The sequence below is a fragment of the Hyaena hyaena genome, unplaced genomic scaffold, assembly GCF_003009895.1.
Source record: "Hyaena hyaena isolate Hyena2069 unplaced genomic scaffold, ASM300989v1 scaffold_120, whole genome shotgun sequence".
Taxonomy (NCBI): Eukaryota; Metazoa; Chordata; class Mammalia; order Carnivora; family Hyaenidae; genus Hyaena; species Hyaena hyaena.
In genome coordinates, this window is record NW_024080752.1 from 3,383,646 (window position 1) to 3,409,925 (window position 26,280).

At 37.7% G+C, this 26,280-nt stretch overlaps 1 protein-coding gene across 2 annotated transcripts in view; it reads right to left on the reverse strand.

Moving 5' to 3' along the window:
- GALK2 (galactokinase 2) overlaps positions 1–26,280 on the reverse strand; it is a 133,645-nt gene that overhangs the window by 91,989 nt on the left and 15,376 nt on the right. For both annotated transcript variants that reach the window (XM_039237155.1, XM_039237156.1), the window contains exons 2-5: positions 22,024–22,112; positions 18,183–18,306; positions 11,524–11,614; positions 8,282–8,428 (exon numbers count right to left, since the gene is read on the reverse strand). In XM_039237155.1, coding sequence (XP_039093086.1) covers positions 8,282–8,428; positions 11,524–11,614; positions 18,183–18,306; positions 22,024–22,112 — 451 coding nt within the window. The remainder of the gene's footprint in view (positions 1–8,281; positions 8,429–11,523; positions 11,615–18,182; positions 18,307–22,023; positions 22,113–26,280) is intronic.

Sequence of the window (26,280 nt, forward strand, 5' to 3'; positions counted from 1 at the left end):
TAAAGTAATTTGCTTGTTAACAACCAAATGAATTGTTTGCTATTCTAGGATATTATTTCAAGTATTTTTCATTGTATTAGTGTGTTACTTGTATAGAGGAATTTTTACTGTGCTTTTGTAACATTGTAGGAAATTGGTTATAGGTTCTCAGTGGAGGAATAATGCATTATAAGTCCTCCTGTTTAAAATTATAAGAAATTAGGCCCCCGCTTCATGATTTTGTGTAGAACAAGTGATTTTTAGAATGGACTCCTCATGTTAAGTGGAAGTTGTCTGTATTTTCTTGGATCCTTTCACCCAAAACCCATCAGCAAGCCTCTCCCTAGGCTGTTCTGACTTGGTCACGACCCAGCAGCTCATCTGTTCTCAATCTGTAAGTGTGACGCATTGAATCCCTTCTTGTGTCTTCATCCTTCAGTTCCCCCAACCGCAGTCACTAGGGCTGTCCAAATGATGGCCCCTCTTACCTTTTCATTCCATTCACCCCCTCTTGCCATCTTCTTCTTTATTCAGTTAATTTTGACTTTTGCAAAAGGAATACATAGACATAATCTAAAAGATCAGAGAAGCTACAAGCTTGTAAGGACAAAAGCAGTCCATAGCTCTCTCCCTGTCACCCCCATCTCCAATGCAGTGTGCCTAGAGTCCAACGCTTTCCACTCTTAGCTCTTGCTTTAAATTATCAAATAAGCTGAGTAATATGCCATCTCCTCATTATTTCATTTAAAGTTTTACCTACTGCCTTCATACTAGGGGGAGTGAGGATTTTAGCTCTCTTACACCCTACTTACCCTTTTCTCCAATCTTTCTCTATAAGTTTATGGTTAAATCCATATTCCATGTATTTATTATTGAGACTGCCGTTCACTTATGAGTCAAGTAATGAAAAGTTATTGATTTCCTTTCTGGAACAATTTTTTTTTGTGTTTTTTCCTATATTTAACAACTGCCTAATTTCCTCATTTGGTGAGTTTTATTGCAATGTCCAGCTAAGCTTTCCCATACCTTACCTACAATGACTATAAAACCACTATCAATCCATTTTTCCATATGAACAAACATGTCAGATTTACCAGTTGTTTTTTTTCCTGATAAGATTTGTCAATTCCATTTTTTCCCTTCTCTTTTCTGGTTCTAAACTGTACTGTTTCCTAAGCTTCTGGGTGCTGTGGGTGTTATGTTAAGTTCTCCCGTGACCAATGTTTTATAAATACCCAACTCCTCTCCCCTGTATTGGATTTACCATTTGCTAGTTCCCACATCATCTTCCTCAGTTAACTCTATAGTTTTGTGGACTGTATCCTATTATAGACTTTTAGACTACATGTCTGAGAATGTTTTATTCTACTTTGATCAATTCATTTATTCTAAGCTAGAACTCATTTATATTTTGCAGGTTATACTCAAAAGATTATAATTCACTATATTACTCTGTTGCCTTCTATCTTCCAAAACTTTTTTTTAAGTTTATTTATTTATTGTCAGAGAGAAAGGGTGAGTGGAGGAGGGGCAGAGAGAAGAAAGAGAATCCCAAGTAGGCTCTCTGCTGTCAGTCCAGAGCCCGATGTGAATCCCATGAACCATGAGTTCATGACCTGAGCCGAAATCGAGAGTTGGACACTTAACTGACTGAGCCACCCAAGTGCCCCCCAAAACTATTTTTGATAAATTCATTTTTATTCCTTTCTTTTCTCTCAATCAGCTTTTAGTGGGTTTTCTATTAGCCTTTAAGTTTCAGAATTCCCAGATGGTGTGGGGTTTTTTTTCTTTTTTTGAAAATTAAAAAAAATTGTAGATGTATAATTTGTTTATTTGCATTTATTATGCTGGATATGCAGGAGCATCTTTCAATTTGAGAACTCATGTTTTCACTTTTGAAAACTATTGTTTTTACAAACAGAATTTTCTAATGACTCTTTTCTCTTTTTCTCTTTACAAGTTGGAAACTGAATTTCTGGAATTGATCTATAAATTTTCCTATATTTCTCTCTCTTATTGTCTCTTATTTTCCCCTACTTTATCAGAGAGTTCTTCCAATCCTTTCACTGAAACTTTTGTTTTACCTATCATATTTTTTAATGTTTATTTCTTCATTTTGAGAGAGAGAGAGAGAGAGAGAACACAAGTAGGGGAGGGGCAGAGAGAGGGAGAGAGAGAGAATCCCAAGCAGGCTCCATATTGTCAGTGCAGAGCCTGACATGGGGCTCGATCCCATGAATCATGAGATCATGACCTGAGCTGAAATTAAGAGTCGGACACTAACTGACTGAGCTACCCAGGTGCCCTCCCCATCATATTTTTAATATTCAAAGTTCTTTTTTATTTTTTAGTCCTTTAAAAAAATAACACTCTGAGGTCACGTGGGTGGCTCAGCCAGTTAAGCATCTGACTTCAGCTCAGGTCATGATCTCACGGTTCGTGGGTTTGAGCACCATGTCGGGCTCTGTGCTGACAATTAGCTTAGAGCCTGGAGCCTGTTTCAGATTCTGTGTCTCCCTCTGTCTCTGACCCTCCCCTGCTCACGCTGTCTGTCTGTCTCTGTCTCTCAGAAATAAATAAAACATTAAAAAAAATTTTTTGGAAAGAAGAAGAAATGAGAGCTAGAGAAAGAAACAGTAGGTATGTTCTTTATTCTGTCATCTTGAAACCAGAAGTCTCTAGCCTTTTCTATTTCATAGGTCTTGTATCGCACCATATTCTCTTTTATCAGTTTCTTTCTCATTCACAGTTTCAGTCTTCCAGACTTTCTGGATGACAAGCCACTTGTTTTACTGGTTTCAGACATAAAACATTTTATTTATTAATGAGTTAACAAATTCCATATCAACTTATCATATCCCATTTGCTATAATTGTTTGTCTACCATGTAATAGGGAATGCCAATTGTACATATTAATTAGGAGAGAATTATTCATCAGTTGGGAGAGATCAGTCACCAGTCTCTCATGGGACTTATTTTCCTTATCAGATAGGCTGGTTATTCTCCATTTGCCTTCCTGCCCCTCCATTCTTACACTTCTCATATCACAGAAGACTGGCCTCTATGGAAAGCTCTTCTCATCCACTCCCACTAACTGCCATTTCCATCCACTTCACTCTCCATGCCTCATTGCATCTCTGGGAATATTACTCTATAGCCATCACTCCTGAAGTGTAAGAGCTTCTTCCAGTTTCACAAAAGAACTCTTCCTAGTTGGTTCTCTTGACCTTGCCCACATCTCTGTAAATAGTCTCTTTATTAAATTCTCTTCCACTATACCCTGTATGCCATTTGTTTCTCATTGGACACTGATACATCAGTTTAAAACAAAATTTGAACCTAGGTCATCTCTAAAATGCATTGAGTTCTTATGTTCTATGACAAAAGCCAAGTATACAACTGGCACTTAACTACAAAGACTCTAAGCAAATTTAGCTTCCTTTCAGTTAAGATTCTATCTTATTACAGCAAAGAAACTGTCCAAATTATGATGTGCAACGCCTATAAAATATAAGCATCACCAGTGCAATTTAGACTAACAGGGAAACATACGATATACATTTTGTTCCCCTTCGCAATGCAGCTAGTACTGATAGATAAAAGTATATTTGCTATTTTTTATTCAATTTTCCTAATGTTTATTTTTGAGAGAAAGACAGAGTGTGATCAGGGGAGGGGCAGAGAGAGAGGGAGTAACAGAATCCTAAGCAGTCTCCAGGCTCTGAGCTGTTAATGCAGAGCCTAACACAGGGCTTGAACTCACAAACAGTGAGATCATGACCAGAGCTGAAATCAGATGCTTAACCAACTGAGCCACCCACGCACCCCTTTATTCAATGCTTTTAATTGAGCCATAACTGACATACTTGTGTTAGTTTCAGGTATATAATATAATGATTTGATATCTTGTATATATTATCAAATGATCACCACAATTAGTCTAGTTAACATCCATCACCATACAGTTACAGAATTTATTTTCTTGTGATGAGAATTTATAAGATTTACTCTCTTAGCACCTTTCAAATAAGCAACTCACTGTTATTAATTATAGTCACCATTCTGTACATTCTATCCTCTTGACTTGTTTATTTTATAATTGGAAATTTGTACCTTTTGACTCCCTCTACACATTTTACCCATCCCTTACTCACCACTTCTGGCAACAACTTTTTTTGTTCTCTGTAACTGTGAACTTAGGTGTTTAAAAATTTTAGATTGCACATGTCAGTGAAATCATACATATTTGTCTTTTCCTGTTTGACTTATTTCACTTAGCACGATACTCTCAAGTTCCCTCCATGTTGTCACAATTGGCAAGATTTCATTCTTTTTTATGGCTAATATTTCATTGTACAAACTACATTATCTACTCACCCATCAACAGACACTTTACTATTATAAATAATGTTTCAATGTACACAGGGGTACATATATCTTTCCAAGTTAGTGTTTTTGATTTCTTTAGATAAATACCCAAAAAATACAATTGCTGGAGCATATGGTAGTTCTATTTTCAATTTTTTGAGGAACCCCCATACTATTTTCCACAGTGGCTATACCAATTTACATTCCTACCAACAGTGCATGAGGTTATATCTAATGTGGTTCTGATTTGTATTCCCCTGATGATAAATGATGTTAAGCATCTTTTCATGTGTCTGTTGGCCATCTGTATGTCTTCTCTGGGTCTATTCACACACTGCACATTTTTTATCATGTTGTTTGTTTTCTTGCTATTGAGTTGTATGAGTTCTTTATGTGTTTGGGATATTATCCCAACCCCTTATCAGATAAATAATTTGTAAATATTTTCTCCCATTTGGTAAGTTGCCTTTTTCTTTTGTTGATGGTTTCCATTGCTGTGCAAAAGCTTTTTATTTTGATGTACTCCCACCTGTTTATTTTTGTTTCAGTTACTTTTGCTTTTGGTGACAAATTCCAAAAATCATCACCATGAACAATGTCAAGGAGCTTAAGACTTATGTTTCTTACAGGAGTTTTATGAGTTCAGGTCTTATGTTCAAGTCTCTAATCCATTTTGAGTTAATTTTTGTATGTGGTGCAAGATAGTGGTCCAGGTTCATTCTTCTGCATGTGGCCGTCCAGCTTTCCTCAACACCATTTACTCAAGAGATTATCCTTTCCCCATTGTATATTCTTGGCTCCTTTGTCATAAATTAATTGACTGTATATGCATGGGCTTATTTCTGGGCTCCTTATTCTCTTCCATTGATCCCTGTGTCTCTTTTTATGCTAATAAATTTGCTATTTTTCACCTTGAAACACAGAAACAACTAAAATTAATTCCAAAGCTTCAAGTGTTTCTCTTTCTTTATCATTTTTACTTATTTTCACTTAGATATTTGTACCATTAAAATCCCCCAAAATGCAAAAAAAATAAGTTCCGCCAATCCTCTTATTAATAAATAAATGGATCTGAGATGCCTGGATGGCTCAGTTGGTTGAGTGTCCAGCTCTTAATTTGAGGTCAGGTCATGATCTCATGGTTTGTGAGATAGTACCCTGCATTGGGCTCCATGCTGACAGCATGGTATTCTCTCTCTCCCTCTCTCTCTCTCTTTGCCCCTTTTCCAAATGCTCTCTCTCTTTCTCTCTCATCCTGTTTCTCTCTCTCTCCCTCAAAATAAATGAATAAACTTTAAAATAAATAAATAAATGAATAAATAAATAAAGAAATAAATTCCTTGACCTCACCCCACCACACACATCAGATAATCTCTTTCACCAGGCATAGCCAGATATTTTCTATCTGCTTAACATTTCTACTTTCTCACTTCTCATAGAGCCTTTAACTCATTCCTATTTTATTTTATTTTTTGTTTATTTTTGATAGAGAGATAGAATGTGAGGGGGGGAGGGGCAGAGAGAGAGAGGGAGACAAAGAATCCAAAGCAGGCTCCAGGCTTTGAGCTGTTAGCACAGAGCCTGACACAGGGCTCAAACCCACGAACAGTGAGTTCATGACCTGAGTCAAAGTCGAATGTTTAACCAACTGAGCCACCAAAGTGCCCACAACTCATTTCTATTTTAAACTATTCTTGCCAAGATTTTCTTTAACTTCTCTGATGCTAGATCCAGTGGATCCTTTTTAATCCTTGTCTTACTTGACATCTCAGTAGCATATGACACCACTGTTTTCATGAAATACTCTCTTCCTTGTCTTTGCTGTTGCCTCAACTTTTTGAGTCTCATCCTATCTATCTGATTAGTTCTCAGTCTCTTCAGTAGACATCTCTTCCTCAATCTATTCCTCAAATGTTCATGCTTGTCAGACCCCTGTCCTAGTCTTCCTTATCTTTCTATCTACACTCTTTCCCTGGATGTTCTTCTCCACTCCTATGGCTTCAGATCCCAGATATATACTAATGACTCTCAAATGGGTCATCTCAAGTTCAGATCTCCCTGCTGATCTTCGGGGCTATTGTTTGTAACTAAATATTAGACAACTCTATCAGCTTGCCCACAAATTTCCCCTACTCAATATTTCAGCTTCATCTATATTCCTTATTCCAATGAGTCATACCATGCCAGAAACCTAGGTAAAATCCTTGACTCTTTTCTGTCCCTCATCTCCATACCCAATCAATGATTAAGTCTTGTTGATTCTGTCTGAGATATACTTTCAGTCTATGATCCAGGTCTCTCCATTCTCATTGTCATTTCCCTAGACTAAATCATTTCCCTACTATTGATACTGTTACTACTCTTATATCCGGATTTTAATAATAGACCCAGAGTGATCTTTCTAAAATATAGGTATGATCACATCACCTTCTTCCTAAAAGCCTGAAATGTTTTTACACTATCAAGATAAAGCCCAAATTCCTCAACATGCTTTACAAGCTCCAGCATCTGGTATCCTACCCTGTCATTCAAATTACTCCAGCCAAATTAAGCCCTTTTTAGTTCCTCCAACAATCCACGATCACTCTTATTTATGACCTGAGCCAATATGTGGATATTTCCACATAAGGTTCCCTCCACCTGATACATGCCTATCTGATGTTATTAGTGTTATCATGCTATCACTATTTCTTAACTAACATCTACAAATCCTTGTGTCTCAGCTTAGATGTCTCATGCTCTCTAAATCTGCATTTAGTGTATTCCCATAGCACACTACTTATCCACTCACCACACTCTATTATAGTTGCCTGTTACTTGTCTCTAACCCTCTTCTATCCCCCTTTTAGATCATAAGTACTGTGAGGGTTTTTTTTTTTTTTTAATTTTTTTTTAATGTTTTATTTATTTCTAGGAGAGAGAGAGAGAGAGACAGCGTGAGCAGGGGAGGGTCAGAGAGAGAGGGAGACACAGAATCCGAAGCAGGCTCCAGGCTCTGAGCTGGCAGTCAGCACAGAGCCTGATGCGGGGCTCGAACCCACGAATCACGAGATCATGACCTAAGCGAAAGTCGGACGCTTAACCGACTAAGCCACCCAGGCGCCCCAGTACTGTGAGGGTTAAAACTGCACCTATTATAGCTCCAATGCCATGAACATTATCTGGCACAAAGTAGTCACTAAATAAATAATGGTTGAATGATGAAGAAATGAATGAACAAATAAGCTATCAGGTTATAGCTTCCATAGTACCAATGGAAGGACATTGTACAAAATGATAACATTTTGTTTGAACCAGAACTCCAAAGCATTAATTAAAGCTGAGCACACCTTCTCTGAACTGCAAAGTCAGAGATTTATGTGAACTTGTAAATTTGAGGCTTTCTGACCTTTCGTAGGATTTATGTTTCCTTAAAATAAGCATTTCCTCTTTGTAATGCAATATTTTTTTTTAAAGTTTATTTCGGTGACTAACCTGCTGGTATAAACAGATACGCTGTTCAGTTCCTTTATTGCCTGGTCTTTACCCTTTTTACCCAGTGCTTATCAAATATTTAATTTAAGGTTTTGGTTGAAAATAAGCAGGTCCAACTATGAGGCCTACAATTTCTTGCTCTAAACTGAACTGGTTAATGAGGTGATCCAAAAAGATATCCATGCATTCAAACTCCAGACTTCATCTAAGGGCATCTAAGAGCATTTTATCTCAGCTATTCACAGATCTGCTCACAGTTTGCAAAGTATCAGATACATCACAATGGTTTATCACAAGCAGGACTTAATTTGTTAGGGAGCTACGTGGGCCCATGTGTGGAAGTCCTTTCAGGTAAGACAAAGTTGTTCATTCAAAGGAACGTAGTCTAATTTTGAGATTCACACACTAATCCTTTTGGAAAGAGAGGTTTGTGTAGGCAAACACACTCAAGGCAGTTACCTTGGATAGGTTCATTCCCAGCACTGTGAGCGTCACCAAGCCAGCACAGCACACCAAAGCACTGGAACTAGAGAGTCCAGAACTCGGTGGGATGTTTCCATCCACCAAGCAATTCATGCCAGTCAGGTTGCTAAGACCAAAGTGTTCCTAAGAATAGAAGGAAAAACAGGACTGGTGACTTTGGTGTTGGATTCAAAGTGGCAAAATGTTCTTTCATTCCCCAGAGAGCAAACATCTATCAATGGACTTATTATGCTATTGATAGAAACTGCTTGTGCAATTCAATTTAGTTGAGTCTACACATGGTCTTTTATTAAGTGATTACCATGGGAGTAATCTGAAGATTATTTTTTTTCTTTGTTCAGCAAAAAGCTATTGATCCATTTCCTAAAATTGCCTTGAATGATCTTTTACTTGAGCTTTAATTGATTTGAACAGATATAGAAAAAATATTAAACAATTATAATTTATTTTCAGAAGCTCCTCTGAAGGAAAAAAGTGTTCTAAATTTCTTCAGTTCCATTTTACTGATGGAAAACCTTAGCACCAAAAGATTAAAAGATTTTTTTCCAACGCATAGGGAGCTGGGAATAGAACCCAGGTCTCTGATTCCCAGTTGAGAACTTCTCCAGTGCAGTCAAAAACATGGGCCAGCATACTGTCACTGTGATTTAATGTAAGTCAGCTATATGAGGAAATCCAGATTTTTACTAGAGTTTATAGAAACAGTTTAGCCATATGGTAGCTTTCAAGACAGCCAAATCAGAATTCAGCCACAGATGAGAACACAGACTCTAAATGAAGACGGGAAACTATTTCTGCAACTAGGAAAGCCCAAAGAAATAATGAGACTCTGATCTGAAGATGGACATCTCCAGGATACTTAGATGAATATCTAGGATGACACTTAAGATGATATTATAACATAACCTTTGTGGTTTAGGATTAAAAATAAATTCAAGGCCACCTCCACCTCAAGAATAAGTACCATTGTGCTTGCAAATTACTCAAACAACTCAAGACCAAAGTACAAAATATTATTATATTACATAATTACGCATTTCATCATACATATTATTCTAGGAAGAAATTTCAATCAAGTAGTTAGAATAACCAAAGTAACAACAAAACTCTGCAAATTAAAGACTGTTTTTTTCCTTAATACTTTTTGTCCTTTTTTCCTATGTTGGCAAAACTCACACACCACAAAAAAAGAGATTCTGTTGGATGTACTTCTCCTCTTGATTTCAAGTCATCTAAAAATTTCCTTTCCAGAAATACAAACAAATTATAAACTGAAACATTGCTGCTGCCAATGCCCTTTCATACAAAACATCAGGCAGCTTGTTTAAAAAAAAAGGAAACTTGGAGAATGCTATATATTTAACCATAAACTGATCCACAGTGTATCTTGAATGTGAATCATACTTACAAACTTATCACGCAATGTTTTAAATTAAAATGTACAACAGATTCAAAAACATAGATGGATTATGCCAAATTCTGTAATAGCTCTATCCCCAAAGGGTAACACATTCAATTTAATATAAACAGATTATCCTCTAAAATTTTCTAGTATTTGAATTTGAAAGTTTCTAAACAAGCTAACATTTAAATTACTTTTCTGCCAAGAATTCTCAGTACAAACCTACTTTTGCACATAAGTGTCAAACCAGAAAAGAAAGCTTTAAGACCTCAAATTCTCAAAAACAACACAAAGCAACATGCAGTATATTTAGGTTACTTTATCCATATGCTATAAAAAGCATGTTGCTATAGGAAGAACAAATTGCATTTGCCAGGGAAATGCTTCCAAATACTGTAATTCCCACTAGTGAATATGATAAGTGAAATAACTTGAAGATTTAAAAGCTGCCAATACCTTCTCCCATAAGTTAGTACCATGTGTCTGAAGGAAAGGAAGGAAGGAAGGAAGGAAGGAAGGAAGGAAGGAAGGAAGGAAGGAAGGAAGGAAGGAAGAAAAGAGAGAAAGAGAGAAAGAGGAAGAGAGGGAGGGAGGGAAGGAAGGGAGGGAGGGAGGGAAGGAAGGGAGGGAAGGAAGAAAGGAAAGGAAGGATGGAAGGAAGGAGAAGAGAAATGAATGCAGGAATTCTAAGACTAGAACCACCATAATTAGAGTATAGAACTACACATCAGAAACAAATGTGATGCTTTTCTGTAATGGCTATACCACTGAGTCCTAGGCTACTCATGACAAAATTTCAGAAAGGACCGCCAGGCGGTAAGGAACACAAGCTGTCTAAAACATGAATTTTTAACAAACAAAATTGACTTAGCAAATCAATTTTCTTTTTGTCATTCATACCTTTTTAATTTGGAGAAAAAGTAGAAATATTTCATTTTCTTGTTCTTGTACATGACATCAGAGATAGTCATGGTAATTATTCAGTGTTTCTAAGGAAACTACTTACACTAATAAAGTTCACTACATCTTTTTTTAACTCCATCTGAAGTAGTAATAGCAACACTAGTTACCATTTATTGAATGACTACTATATGTCAAGCACTGTGTAATCCTTGTAACAACTCTTTGCTAAATAGCAATGACATCATTATACAGATAACAAATCTGAGACTTAAAAAGGTTGAATTCACACAGTTGAGTAGAGCTCAGATTCAAACCTAGGGCTGTCTGACTTTAAATCCTATTACAGTATATACATACATATTATTAGAACAAAATGGGGCACCTGGGTGGCTCAGTCATTTAAGTGTCCGACTTCAGCGCAGGTCATGATCTCACAGTTTGTGGGTTTGAGCCCCACAGTGGGCTCTGTGCTGAGGGCTAGCTCAGAGCCTAGAGCCTGTTTCAGATTCTGTGTCTCCCTCTCTCTCTGACCCTCCCCTGCTCACACTGTCTCTCTCTCTCAGAAATAAATAAAACGTTAAGAAAATTTAAAATAAATAAAATTAAATTTTAAAAAAGAACAAAATGCATTATAGATTGTATCCTTCAAAAGAAAATTTATACAAAGATTTAAAAAAGGGAAAGATTTGTGTTGGATGCAACTGATTTATGTACAGTCATCACTGCCCCCTGTGGACACCACCCATCAGACGTATCTACCCATCCTCTGAAATACATAAGTTAGCAAAATAGAACAGAAACATCAGTTAGCATTAAAAGAAGGCAAAAAAACACATAGTAAGTAAAATAAATCTTGATAGATAATATATGTTATAAGCTCAACTGCTAGCAGTTGCCTTATAAACCAATTTACCTGAATTCCTTTAAATCCACATAGGAAATAGTTGTGCCACAGAGGCTTGGTTTTGTCAATCTGAATATTATTAGCACTAGTACTGAAGTCCCTGCGAAAACAAAGACACCATTGTTTTAACACTAGAGGCTGCAAAAATCCATGGCTGCAAAATCAATGGCTGACTGCTGCCATCTTGTGCCAAGAGGGTGATACTGAAATTTCATTTTCTATTTGTTTTCACATAGGTGCTTCATAGTCTACCCAAAAGCAACAAACATCTCCACATGCTAAAAGGTAAGAGAGGTTGTGATCTTAACAATTAAACTAGTTCCAATTGATCCTTTTTATTTCCTGAAACAGAGAGGAACCAATATAATTTCAGCATAATCTACACCACGTTATTTTATGATGGTTCTTGTTAAGCTGATATAAACCACATAACTTTTATCCTTTGAGCTTGCTATTTGGCATACCTCTGTCACAGCACCCAAAGCCTTCTTTCCCCACACTCTCGGCCACCCATCCAATTTTACCCTCTTCACAAGTTAAGAAGAAGAAGAAAACAAAACAAAACAAATAATGACAATTCTAGTGAATCATAACTTGTTCAATAAGATTTCATGAATCTGTACTGATATAAATTAACGAATGAATAAACAGCTAAATGAAGGAGAAAGAAAACCTCTTTCTTAGAGTAAAATGCCATAGATGAAGTAGAAACTGAAAATCACTATTTGGCAAACTGCATGATAGTTTTTTTCAGGAAAGAATCGTCAATGGATGCTAAAGTTAGGGAGTAAAAATTTGGCGAGAAATAAAATATTTGGATAGATTCAAGAGTATTTCCCCAACAGATACTTATTGCAAGGGGAAAACATAGTAATTTTATGGCAAATAAATAAACATTAAAATTTTTTTCTTAAATAAAAAAATCATTAAAAAATTAATAACACCAATTAAAAGACATCATGTACCTCCTTGATATCATGCACTGAGAACATACCACTTGATAGGGGGTCAATTAAAAAGTGAGGAAATAAGCAACATTCCCCATATTGACTGAATGCTTTTCATATAATTTGCTAAATACATACTATTTGCCAGTTAAAGTAGTAGGGGCCTTCCGTGCATTATCTTAATTTGATAACATGAACACATCATCACCTAAGAAAAATATTCAAATACACAAGGCATTCATAGGAATATAAAGGTAGAAAGTAAAGGGATTATCCTTTAAGCATTTGTAATCTAGGTGAGACAACATGAACACAAATCATGATCACACACTACTGTCACGTGACGGTATGTAATGTGGAATGGGATATGACACCAAGAGGGCATCGTCTCTATGATCAGCATATTAGGATGAAGAAGGGAGACCTTCCTCAGGCTCAGACAGGCTTAGTGCCTCTCCAAGGACACACACAGTATGACTCCAGCTCACAAGCACTTTACTGTCACCCACAGAAGTTAAAATATATTGCTCACAGTCAATAAGATGTCACACAATTTGGAAAGCAGGAAAAGTATGTTAGCAAAACTGATCAGGGTCTGTTTCTAGCTAAGCAGAGATCTTGAAAGTCACCACAAAGAAAAAGAAAACCAAGAAGAAGTTGGGAGTCAGGGGTGGGCATATATTGAAAAAAAAGTAGAGGAGGGAATATGTACAGATGTAGAAAGCTACATGAGAAATATCAAGAAAAAAGTAGTAATCAAAATAGTATAGTACTGCCACAAAAAGAGACACATAGATCAATGGAACAGAGTAGAAAGCCCCGAATTAAACCCATGCATCAATTAATCTATGACATAGGAGGAAGGAATATACAATGGGGAAAAGACAGTCTCGTCAATGAATGGTGCTGGGAAAACTGGACAGTTATATGAAAAAGAATGAAACTGGACCACTTCTAGCACCATGCAGAAAAATAAACTCAAAATGGATTAAAAACCTAAATGTGAGACATTAAATCATAAAATCCAGAAGAGAACATAGGCAATAATTTCTCTGACATCAGCAGTAGCAACATTTTTCTAGATATGTCTCCTAAAGCAAAGGAAACAAAAGTATATTTAGAGAGAGACTACATCAAAATAAAAATCTTGTGCACAGCAAAGGAAATCATCAACAAAACAAAAGGGCAACCTATTGAATAGAAGATATTTGCAAATGATATAACTAATAAAGAGTTAATATCCAAAACATGTAAAGAAACTATAAAAAACCCCTAAGAAACCCCAAACAATCCAATTTAAAAATGGGGAGAGGATCTGAATAGACACACAAATAGCCAACGGATACATGAAAAGATGCTCAACATTGCTAATCATCAGGGAAATGCAAATCAAAACCACAAAGAAATATAACCTCACACCTGTCAGAAAGGCTAGAGTCAAAGGGACAGGATGTGGAGAACACAAGACCTTCATGCATTGTTAGTGGAAATGTAAACTGGTATAGCCACTGGGGAAAACAGCATGGAGGTTCCTCAAAAAATTAAAAATAGGAATACCATATGAGCCAGTAATTCCACTACTAGGTATGTACCCAAAGAAAATGAAAACACCAATTCAAAAAGACGTATGCACCTCTGTGTTTATTGAAGCACTATTTATAATAGTCAAGATATGGAAGCAACGTAAGTGTCCAAAAATAGATCGACAGGGAAGGAAAATGTAGTATATATATGCAGTGGAATATTACTTAGCCATTAAAAAGGATGAGATCTTCCCATTTGTGACAACATGAATGGACATAAAAGGTATTATATAAGTGAAACAAGTCAGACTGAGAAAGAAATACCATATGATTTCAATCATATGTGAGATCTAAAAAAACAAAACAAATGAATAAACAAACAAAAATCAAAATCAGGGGCACTTGGGTGGCTCAGTCAGTTAAACATTTAACTTTGGCTCAGGTCATGATCTCATGGTTCATGAGTTTCAGCCCCGCATTGGGCTCTGTGATGACAGCTCAGAGCCTGGAACCTGCTTCAGATTCTGTCTCCCTCTCTCTCTGCCCCTCCCCCACTTATCCTCTGTCTCTCTCTCTCTCTCTCTCTCTCTCTCTCTCTCTCAAAAATAAATAAACATTAAAAAAAATTTTTTTTTTTACAAATAGTTTATTGTCAAATTAGTTTCCACATAACACTCAGTGCTCATCCCCAAAGTGCCCTCCTCCATGCCCATCCCTCCTCCCCCCCACATCCATCAGTTCTCAGTTTTTGTCAGCATTCAAGAGTCTCTCATGGTTTGCCTCTCTCCCTTTCCCCCACCATTTCCGCCCTTCTTCTCCCCCTTGTTCCTCCGTCAAGTCCCTCCTAATCCTCCTATACGTGCAAACATATGATATTTGTCCTTCTCTGCCTGACTTATTTCACTCAGCATAACACCCTCAAGGTCCATCCATGTTGCTACACATGGCCAGATTTCATTCTTTCTCATTGCCATGTAGTATTCCATGGTATAGATAAACCACATCTTCTTGATCCATTCATCTGTTGATGGACACTTAGGCTCTTTCCATGTTTTAGCTATTGTGGAGAGTGCTGCTATGAACATTGGGGTACATGTGCTCCTATGCCTCAGCATTTCTGTATCCCTTGGGTAAATTCCTAGCAGTGCTATTGCTGGGTCATAAGGGAGTTCTATTGTTAGTTTCCTGAGGAACCTCCACACTGTTTTCCAGAGGGGCTGTACCAGTTTACATTCCCACCAACAGTGTAGGAGGGTGCCCGTTTCTCCACATCCTCGCCAGCATCTAGAGTTCTCTGATTTGCTCATTTTAGCCACTCTGACTGGCGTGAGGTGGTATCTCAGTGTGGTTTTGATTTGTATTTCCCTGATGAGGAGGGATGCTGAGCATCGTTTCATGTGTCTGTTGGCCATCTGGATGTCCTCTTTGGAGAAGTGTCTGTTCATGTCTTCTGCCCATTTCTTCACTGGGTTGTTTGTTTTTCGGGCATGTAGTTTGGTGAGTTCCTTATAGATTCTGGATATTAACCCTTTATCTGATATGTCATTTGCAACTATCTTTTCCCATTCCGTTGGTTGCCTATTAATTTTCTGGGTTGTTTCCTTGGCTGTGCAGAAGCTTAAAAAAAAATTTTAAAGCAGAATCAGAGAACAAACTGATAGTTGCCAGAAGGAAGAGAGTAGGGGGATGGGCAAAATGGATGAAGGGGAGTGGGAGATACAGGCTTCCAGTTATGGAATGAGTAAGTCACAGGAATAAAAGGCACATCATAGGGAATATAGTCAATGATAGTGCAATAGTGTTGTATGGTGACAGATGGTGGCTACACTTGTGAGCACAACATAAGGCATAGAGAAGTTGAGTTACTATGCTATACTTCTGAAACTAATGTAAAATTGTACATCAACCATGCTCAAAATAATTAAAAATTTTTTAAAAGCTTTGGTTTTCAGATAGTGTGATGTTGGCATAAAGATAGACAACTATATCAATAAAACAGAATAGAGTCCAGAAATAGATCCATACATTTATTGCCCACTGCTTTTCAACAAAGGCTGTCAAGATAATTCAGTGGGAAAAGATCATCTTTTCAACAAATGGTGGGAAACAATGGGATAGACATATGCAAAAAAGTAAACTTCAACCCTTATCTCATGATACATACAAAAACTAATTCAAACTAGATCATAAGCCTAAATGCAAGCGCTGAAATTATAAAATTTCTAGAAGAAAACACTGGGAAAACTTTTAGTGCCTTGGGTTTCTCAAAAGTTTCTTAAAAAGTTAAGAACTACAAACTGTGAAAGAAAAAAATCAATAAATTGGACTCCATCAAAATTAAAAATTCTTCTTCAAAAGACATTGTAAAGAAAATTAAAATCCAAGACACAGACTGGACAAAAATATTTGCAAAACATTAATCTGACAAAGGACTGGTATCTACAATATAAAAGAAAATCTCACAGGTATAGAAGATGAAAATCCTGCTTAAAAATGGGCACAAGATTTGAACAGATCCTTCAACAAAGAAGATATCTAGGTGACAAACATGAAAATATGTTCATCATTGGTAAGAGAAAATAACATTAAAAGCCACAGTGTGACACTACTACACATTTATGAGAGTGGGCAAAATTTAAAAAGACATGTTAGCAAAAATGTAGAGCAAACTGAACTCTCATACACTGGTGGCAGGAACGAAAAATGGTACAACCAATCTGGAAAATAGGCTAGCTCTTCAAAAGGTAAGCCAGACAGTCCTAGATATTTACCTCCCCCGCAAAACGAAATACATGTCCACACATAAATGTGTACACAAATATCCACAACAGCATCATTCATAAGAGCCAAAAGCTAGAATTGATCTAAATGCCTATCAATGGTGAATAGATAAATTATGGTATCTCCATGCAATGAATGTTACACAGCATGTGGACAATTCTGGGAGACATGCTGCTTCCTTCCTAGGAGTCCTGGGAGAATGGAGCCTCTCACCTACAGCAGGGGCTGCCTGCCTTAGTAATCATCTCTGCTTTCCTAAGTCATTCTCTGTGTTGTCCCATACCACCCCTGGGATCATATCCCAAATACTTCACCTTCATTCAAGTTTGTCCTCAGGCTCTGCTTCTGTCAAAAAATGCAACTGAAACCATATATTCATTGTGGTAAAAACAGTTAAGTGAATTTGAATAAATCAATATGACAAATTATTATGTACCCAGTTTTAAATGTTTACAAATTATGACACAAAATTGTGTTTGAAACAATGTAAAGCTTTCTTTAAAAGATTCAACATAAAAGTCAGAGATTTCTATATCTTGCATATCCTGGTATTGTACCTTATTAAAGGTACACATAAAATATTTACTGCAGTCAAACTGGCCAATGAACAATAAGCCAAAAATAAAATCTGCCAACCATATGCCCAAATCTTTTTTGTAATTAGCAAATCAAATCCATCATACCACACTATAAGCAGATAGGACTCATTCTAGGAATGCAAAGACAGTTCAACATTAGAAAATGTATCATTGTAATTATAGTATTTCTTAACTGCTCTTCAATAGTGAATAGACATTTGATAAAATTCAATAACAAATTTCTTTTTAATCTTGGCAAACTAAGAATTAAAAAACAGCAGCAAACAAAATTATGTCCTTAACTTGATAAAGCATATGTACTAGAAACTTAAATCTATTATGCACCAGACTCTAAATTTGACACTGAGCCTACAGCATTAGAGAGCCAATAGTACCTGAAGTCACAGAGTTTACAATCTACTAGGGGAATACAGGCAAATAAGCAGGTAATTGTAATTCAGCGTGGTAAGATGTTACCATAAGAGAATTAGAGGGTGTCCTAGTAACATAAGAAAGGCAGCACCACCAACTTTGCTCAAGACAGCTGCCTAAATAGATGATAAATACCTTCTGGGCAAGGACAGAGTTACTTCTGTATGGCCCAGGATCTAAAACAATGTCAAGACACATGGTAAGTCTTCAGTAAATGTATTTTAAATGAATGAGCAAATGAATAAAAAGGAACAAATATTAAAAAGCAGCCTTAGGTTCTTTTGGAAGTCACATGCAGATTTTCAATAAATTAAATGATTTATTACAAGTTTGATTTCTTCTAAAGAGTTAATTTGTCTATGAATGCACATGCATCATTGTTCACAGAAGTAACCCTAAATACTCACGGGTACAAGGGATTTGTATTGGCTAGTTGAAGAGTTTGTGTTTTCACAGGTTCCACAGCTATTAACATATCTTGTTCTACAGCCATAGGAAGAACAGAATACCCACAATAATCTATATGTTCTCCTAGAAAAAAGAAAAAGAGAGTTTTTAACTTTGCTAGCATATGAAACAAGAGAAACTCAAGTATGTTGACATACAGGAAAAACTTGACCACAAGCCAGGTTTTAACAGAAATTAAAAATACTATGGACAGCAAATGAATCCATTTTCTTTCTCTCCCAGACACCTGAGCCAGAAATATCTGCTAGCATAAGGATATTAGTTACTGGTTTCTATTAATTTTTAGACTTCTTTCAATCTTCACAAGTTTTTTCTTCTACTTTCTAATTCATAGTGATTGTCTTCAAATATTTCATTTTGTGACTAGTTATATGGAGTCTCAAGAACAGTAATCTCTCCTTTTTCTGTTGCTCTTTCGTATTACCTTCTTAAATATGAACAGCTGAAGACTTTAACACTCCCTGCCTTATAATAAACATTATGTGTCTCTCTCTTTCTTATTAGCCAACATACTTACTGAAGTTGATGACTTTGATTTATTCATATTTGTAGCCTAAATAAATGCCTAACAAATTAGACTTGCATTGATAAGTTGTTCTGAATGTGCTAGACATAGCTAGGATAAAGAAAAAGAAGCTAGAAAGAGATTTTTTAATCTGCACTATTTTATATATAACAAGCAAATACAGGAAACAAACTATTCTCCTCAATGCATTCTAATTCCTCTGTGAACCATCTGTAGGGATTTTATTTCCTATTAGACCATAATATTTTCTCCAAATTGCTATTTAAACTCAAGGTTGCTATTCATAAGACTGAAGTAAAAAATAACAATTCAGGAAAGAAATAAGCAAAATAAACAAGCTTATTTCCATTTCCCCAGGACAAGCTTTCATATCTGATTGTTCCTGCGGCAAACACTAACCAACTAAGAAACACAAAATGAATGGAAGACAAGTCAACTGCACAGTTGCATTTTTAAATAATTATTCTATATATTATTACAAGTTAGGAAGTCTTGGCTGATGTGGCCTTTAAAAAGCAATTATAGGGGCGCCTGGGTGGCTTAGTCGGTTAAGCGTCAGACTTTCGCTTGGGTCATGATCTCGCGGTTCGTGGGTTCGAGCCCCGCGTCGGGCTCTGTGCTGACTGCCAGCTCAGAGCCTGGAGCCTGTTTCAGTCTGTGACTCCCTCTCTCTCTCTGACTCTCCCCTGCTCACGCTGTCTCTCTCTCTCTCCTAGAAATAAATAAAACATTAAAAAAAAAAATTAAAAAAAAAAAAGCAATTATAAAGGTTGCAGGGTTTTTTTTATGGATTGACAGTTTCACATGGAGAAGTGTTTTTCAAAGCTGCCCTTCTCACCAACTCCCTTCAAAGAAGACGATAATATAAAACAGTGGTTCACAAGTAGAAAACACATACTTAAATAGGCAGAACATGAGGGAGGCACAGGTTTTTTGGAAAGGCCACAGTGTAGATGACAGCCTTCTGGAGATGACAGATTCCTGCCCCTCACCCCCGTCAAAACTGATGGAATATCCCCACTCCCTACCCCACCCCACCCCACACCCCCGTGAGAGGCAGGGAGGGAGCAGGAGCTGCTGGCATGTGAACAGAACAAGATGATTACATTATGAGTATTTTAACAGTAAATATAATAATGCTTTTAGTAACTACTGAAATTCATTTTATCCCAAGCACTACGTAAATTAACCATATTGGAACATAATCCTCTCCCTTTTTTTAAATCAGAAAATAGTCACTAAATTTACTAAAATAAGAATTATTCCTCAGGGAAATTCTTAGTTTGGTACCCACACCCCCCACAGCTAGGTAAAATGGCTCTCTTCTGAGAAAACTGCTTTTTGCAGGCCTCCTGCAACACTCAAATGTTGCTGATGTCCTCCTCCGCTCTGCTATTTCCAGGCCTTTCTCCATCCTTCAGTTCTTGAAAGGCTCATACCACATTCTCTCCTTTTCTTTCATCTCCAACTGTCTTGACACACTGCTCCTCCCTGAATACCTTAGCTATCTCGTTCCAGCCCCTCACCATCCCAGTCCTGCAATAATCGGGAAAACATGCAGGTCAACAGCCTAGACCAAGGCCCCAGCTGCCTAATCCCTTGACCTCCAGAGAACTCGACCTCCTCTTTGCTTCGGCCACCTAGCACCTTGACAAAGGAAAGACTATAGACCCTATCTATCACCTGGAACGTTTTCACTTATGAAATTTTAGTTTCAAATAGCATATTCTTTACTAACACTTCCCATCCTGCCATTTCCCTTACTGCTCCTCTCGCTAACCTCTTTGTCAGACTGTCCTTTGCCCTCTCTACCTTATAAGCTCTCTCCTGACTTTCTTCCTTTTTCCACCCACCATAGATTCCAGGATTCATAACTTCACCTGCTCTCCTAACAATTTCACCAACTTTCTGATGCCACTGTCATTCTCCTGCAACCTCAATCCAAAACAAAATCCCAACCCTAGATCAAACATCAGCACCTTGGACTAGCTCCGAGGGAGAAGAACGAACAACTCTGTAGGTAGGTACTGTTCCAATTCTAGTCTCCAGCCATAGCCAGATTCCACGGCTACCCAGCGAACATTTTGTTCCTGAAGCCATCTCCCTCTTCCACCCTTCACAAGATTATTCCAAATGTCCCTCCTTCTTAAACCCTAGCCCTTTCATCTAACTCCCACAAGAACCCCCTCAACCTCCCTACCTAAGTTATACATTTATCTACATCAAACTGCATCCTTTTCCCCCCTTGTCTTCTGTTAAAAGAATCAAAGTAGCCCTCTTCTGATGCCCTGGATACCAGCCCCTCTTGACTTCTCAGGAAATCTGCTCTATCAATTCCTCCCTTCTCAGTTATCTATAATCTCTCTCTCTCCCCACTGGCTTTATTCCATTCCCCCACCCTCCCTCATTTAACTATACTCAAACATCCCCCCCTTTTTTTTATCCTCCATTATTTGCTTCAAAATAAAATAAGATCACCTGAGTTGATAATAATTGTTGGGGCACCTGGGTGGCAAAGTCGTTTAAGCATCTGACTTCAGCTCAGGCCATGATCGCATAGTTCATCAGTTCAAGGCCTCCACTGGCTCTGCACTGACAGCTCAGAGTCTGGAGGCTGCTTTGGATTCTCTCTCTCTCTCTCTCTCTCTCTCTCTCTCTCTGTCCCTGCCTCATTTGTGCTTGCTCTCTCTCTCTCTCTCTCTCTTTCTAAAGTAAATAAGTAAATATTTTTAAAATATAATAATAATTGTTGGGCACATGGGAGCTTTTTGTATGTTTATATTTTCCATTATAGAAAGTTCTCTTTTTAACCCTCCTTTGACTCCTGGTTTTTTCTCAGCTCCCCATCCTGTTTTCTTATGATAGAACCTACTCATTCTTCAGGTCACCACCCTTTTAAAAGGACTTCCCAATATTCTTCTAATCCAATGAGTAAATGTAAAACCATGAAAATTATTAACCAAAATCTAAAAATTTATCCTGCATCACAGAAAAATCTTTTCCTCTCTTATGAAAATAATATTAACAACTAAGTTTCAACATATTATTAAAAATGGACAAAGTTAACATTAATAACATGGATTGGGAAAGATGCAATTTCTGGATACAAAAGCTTAACTTGTACTAAGATATATGTAAAATATTCTATGTTATGTTTTCAGTTTTCTTAGGGAAATTTAAGAAAAAATTGTATTAACAAAAATTTAGATCTTACCAAAGGAGGAAAAAATTAAGAGAAAGAAATTTTGAAATACCTATTATGTTGACTCTTCCTGGTGCTCGAACATAAAACTTAGGAATGGATCCAAACTTAGAGTTAAACATCTCCTTTAGCTTCAACAATCTGAATGAAAAAGAGTAGAATATTTCAGATTATCTATGTAATAGAAAAATCCATCACACACACACACACACACACACACACACACACACACACAAATTAATTATCCCTAAAAAAAAAAAAGCAAATTTTTAACTGACATGCTTCTTTGAAAATCCTAGAATAAGACAATATAATGACTTCTCAGTGACACAGAGTATAGCTAAGTACACAGAAGAGTAAAAAAACAGATGTACTCAGCAGGAAAAATGATTTCCTTCAGTTATAAAGAATATAACTCTCTGTATAATTCTCAATAATATTCAGAGAAAAATCTCTTTATCTTAAAAAGAAGTAGTGTGGGGTAGTATTTCAATTTCCTAGGGCTACCATAATAAAATACTACTGAGTGGCTGAGTGGCTTAAAATAATAGAAGTTGATTGTCTCACTGTTCTGGAAGCTAGAAGTCCAAAATCAGAGTGTTAGAAGGGCCGTGCACCTCTGGAAAAAAACCCTGTATGGGAGAAGCCCTCCTTCCCTCTTTTTAGTTTCTGGTGGTAGCCATTGATCCTTGGCATTCGCTGGATTACAGCTGCATCGCTCCAAACTTTGCCTCTGTCACCACAAAGAATTCTCCCTAAGTGTCTCTACCTGTGTATATTTCAGCTTTTTGTTTTTATAAGGACACCAGTCTTATTACATTAGAGCCCACCTTAATTCACTATGACCTCATTTTAACCTAATTAGAGAAATACATAAAGAGATTAGTCCAAATAAGGTCATATTTGGAGGTTCCAGGTGGACATGAATGGGGGAGGGAGCACTATTCAACCCAGCACAATACAAGTAGGCAAATGAAAACTAGGCTGGATATCAGGAGACCACAGTTCTAATTTCAATGGGGCAAATCCTTTTCCCATGGCTTCTCTGAAATTAGAGAAATTGAGCTAGATATCCTTATAGGCCTCTTGTAGATCCAAAATTCTTAAAATAGACTTAATTTTATATTGTTAAATCATCTCAAGGCACTTCTATGAATGTCTTTCCACTGTTTATAGTCCCACATCATAGTGTATCTGAACAATAACCACTAAAATAAATATCTGCTGAAGCCTACCATATTCAAGACACCCATTAATTAACTGATCTTAATGGTTAATTAGTTGTAAGAAACAGAAAATCACACCAAGGACAGCTCAAGGAAAAAGAAAATTTATTATAATGAAGGAAAGATATGGAAGGTATTCGAGATAGCCTCCTAGGAATTGGACAGCCAGCAGAAACTGTTTTTTTTTAGTATCTTTGGTTCTCTTTCTATGTTCATTGGTTCATTTGGTTCTCACCATCACTATTCTGCTCAATGCCGCCCACATTTCAGTTGCCTCTGTGAGCCTCCTGGTTTCTGTTCCTCCATACCTTCAGTTTTCATGACACCGTGGCCTCGACTGTACAAGATTTAACAGCTCCGATGTCCTAAACTATTTGATTAAGTCTCTGTGTCCACTAATTCAAATCCTTACAAAAGATAATCTGGTTGGCAGAGTTTAGGTCCTGTATCCATCCTGGTCCAATTATTTTTTGCCAAGAGAGTGAGGTTATTTGACACAAACAAGGTCAGTTGTCTTAGTTACAAATATGATTACTTGGATCCACTCCCTCAGCAGAGGCTGCGGATAACAATAGAAGATGTAGGCAGGGAAACAATAGCAATTACAGGGATATCAATAGCACATCATTCAAGGCACATTTACTGGATTCCTAGGTATGTATGGGTAATGGTGCCTGCCTAAATATGAGTTGCCTCATATATACTCCAAAAACATTTAGCACAAGAACAAACAAATGATATAAACCTATATCTTTATTATAACTAGAAGACAGAGAATGCACAAACTTTAAGTTACCTACAAGTAAGTAAGAAGAAAAAGAAAGAGAACCACTCTGACCCACTAGATAAAGAAACTCAGTGAAAAAGAAAAGAGGAGAGCCAACAAAACTTAGATTAATCTAAAACCACAAGAAAGAAAAAATTTCACCCATTTAAAAATGGGAGGTATGGGGGAAGAAAAAATAAAACTAAAATTAACTCATTGATTGCTATATAGAGAACAGGTAAAAGTTAAAAGATGTCAGTAAGCATGATAAAGCAACATTCTTTAATGTTATAATACAGGTATATGCAAGATTTTATTATTAAACCGCTAAAAAAATTCTTAGGGCCGCCTCTGTGGTTCAGTTCATTAAATATTTGACCCTTGATCTCAGCTCAGGTCATGATCTCATGGTTTGTGAGTCTGAGCCCCACATCAGCTCCGTGCTGATGGCACAGAGCCTGCTTGGAATTCTCTCTCTCTCTCTCTCTGCCCCACTCTCCCTGTCTCTCTCACTCTCTCTCAAAATATATAAACAAACCAAAAAAAATTCTTAGAGAGACCATGGCCTGTGTAGTCAGGTAGACCTAGGTTCAAAACCCTTCTGTACCCTATGATGAAATTCCTTAAGCTCATTTCCTTTACATAGAGTATAAATATGTATCCTACAGAATTATTTAGGAGATTAAATAAGGGAGTGCAGAAAGGGTCTAGCTTAGGGCTGGCATGAAGTACTTGTTTAAGAAATGCTAGGTTCTTGGGTTCCTTACTGTTTCTATTCTGCAGCATGTGAATAAAAACCCATTAAAAGCCATGAGAGATGATAGGTAATTAAATATTTACCCTATTTAGCTTATATCAGGACTGGAAGCACCTTTGGAGCACTGGGGTGATCTTAATGCTGCTGCTGCTACACCCTGGTGCTCTCTGCCCTGCATCTTCCATTTTATAGAGAGGGTTGAAACACCTTAGGTTATTTGTCCATCAAATTCTAGGGAGAATTATTTAGAACGTTCATGTTTTTCGAGGTGCCTGGGTGGGTCAGCCGGTTAAGCATCTGAATTTGGCTCAGGTCATAATCTTGTGGTTTGCAGATTTGAGCCCCATGTTGGGTTCTGTGCTGACAGCTCAGAGCCTGGAGTCTGTTTCAGATTCTGTGCTCCTTCTCTCTCTGCCCCTCCCCTGCTCACACTCCGTCTCTCTCAAAAATAGATAAAAATTACCAGAAAAAAATTTTTTTAAATGTTCATGTTTTTCAGTGAAAGAAAATGGATATAGAAGATAGTAAAAGCCTAAATTAGAAAAGTCCTCTGCTTTCTCAGAGCATTAAAAAAGATATGTAAGTATAAAGATAGTCAATAGAACAAGAATATAAGTCTTCTTAAATACCAAAGAAATTTCAAAAAATATAGGTGCAAAGAAAGCAGACAGATAAATATAAACTGGTAAATAAAGAACCCAAAAACTATTCAGAAACTATATTATAATGCATAATTATAAAATAAAATGAGTTAAAATCAAACATGACAATTACATCAAAAAATGTGAATGGGAGACGGGGGCAAGATGGCGGAGAAGTAGGGACCTACTTACTTGCACTCGCGCCCATGCCTCACACGGAAAAGATGTGAAGCCATAGGAAACCTTATGAAACCCAAGAGATTGGGAGAAAAAGGACGCAGAATCCACTGAGAAAGCCTTCTAACGTGAGTGCGAACTGAGGAAGATAAAATCGGGCCGGGATCAGAGACTCCAGGGACAGGGCGATCCCCCTGTGCGGGGAGTGAGGGGGGAAGAGAAAGAGTCCGAAACAGAAAAACCTCCGCTCAGGGGTGGGGGAACCTCGGCTCGGTGCATGGAAAGACCTTGCGCACAAAATACCTGCGCGCCAGGTCCCCAAGCTCCAACTCGCCCCGGAGGGGCTGCGCTCGCGGACTGCTGCTCTGTGCGGGCTCCTGGCTGGCTGGGAGAAGCTGCGCGCCGGCCGCCATTGCCCTCCTGGCGGGCTTGGACCCCTGCAGGAGCCGAGCGCAGGCACTGGCGTCCGCACACCTGGCTGGCTGGAGCTCTAGAGGGAAGGCAAAGAGCTAAACACTGGAGATTTGCCCGCGAGTGCGTGTTTTGCGTGACGAGACACAGAGGGAAGGGGATTTCCTCACTCCAGCGGGCTCAGCGCGCCCGGCAGGCAAGGCCCCCGCCCCGCCCAGGCCCCCCAGCCCGACCCGGAGGAGAAGGGAGCAGCGGCTTCTGGCTCCACCCCCAGGGCTAGGCAGGAGGCTTGGAACTGCCCTGAGGGGGTTGCCAGGGGATCGCCTGCGGC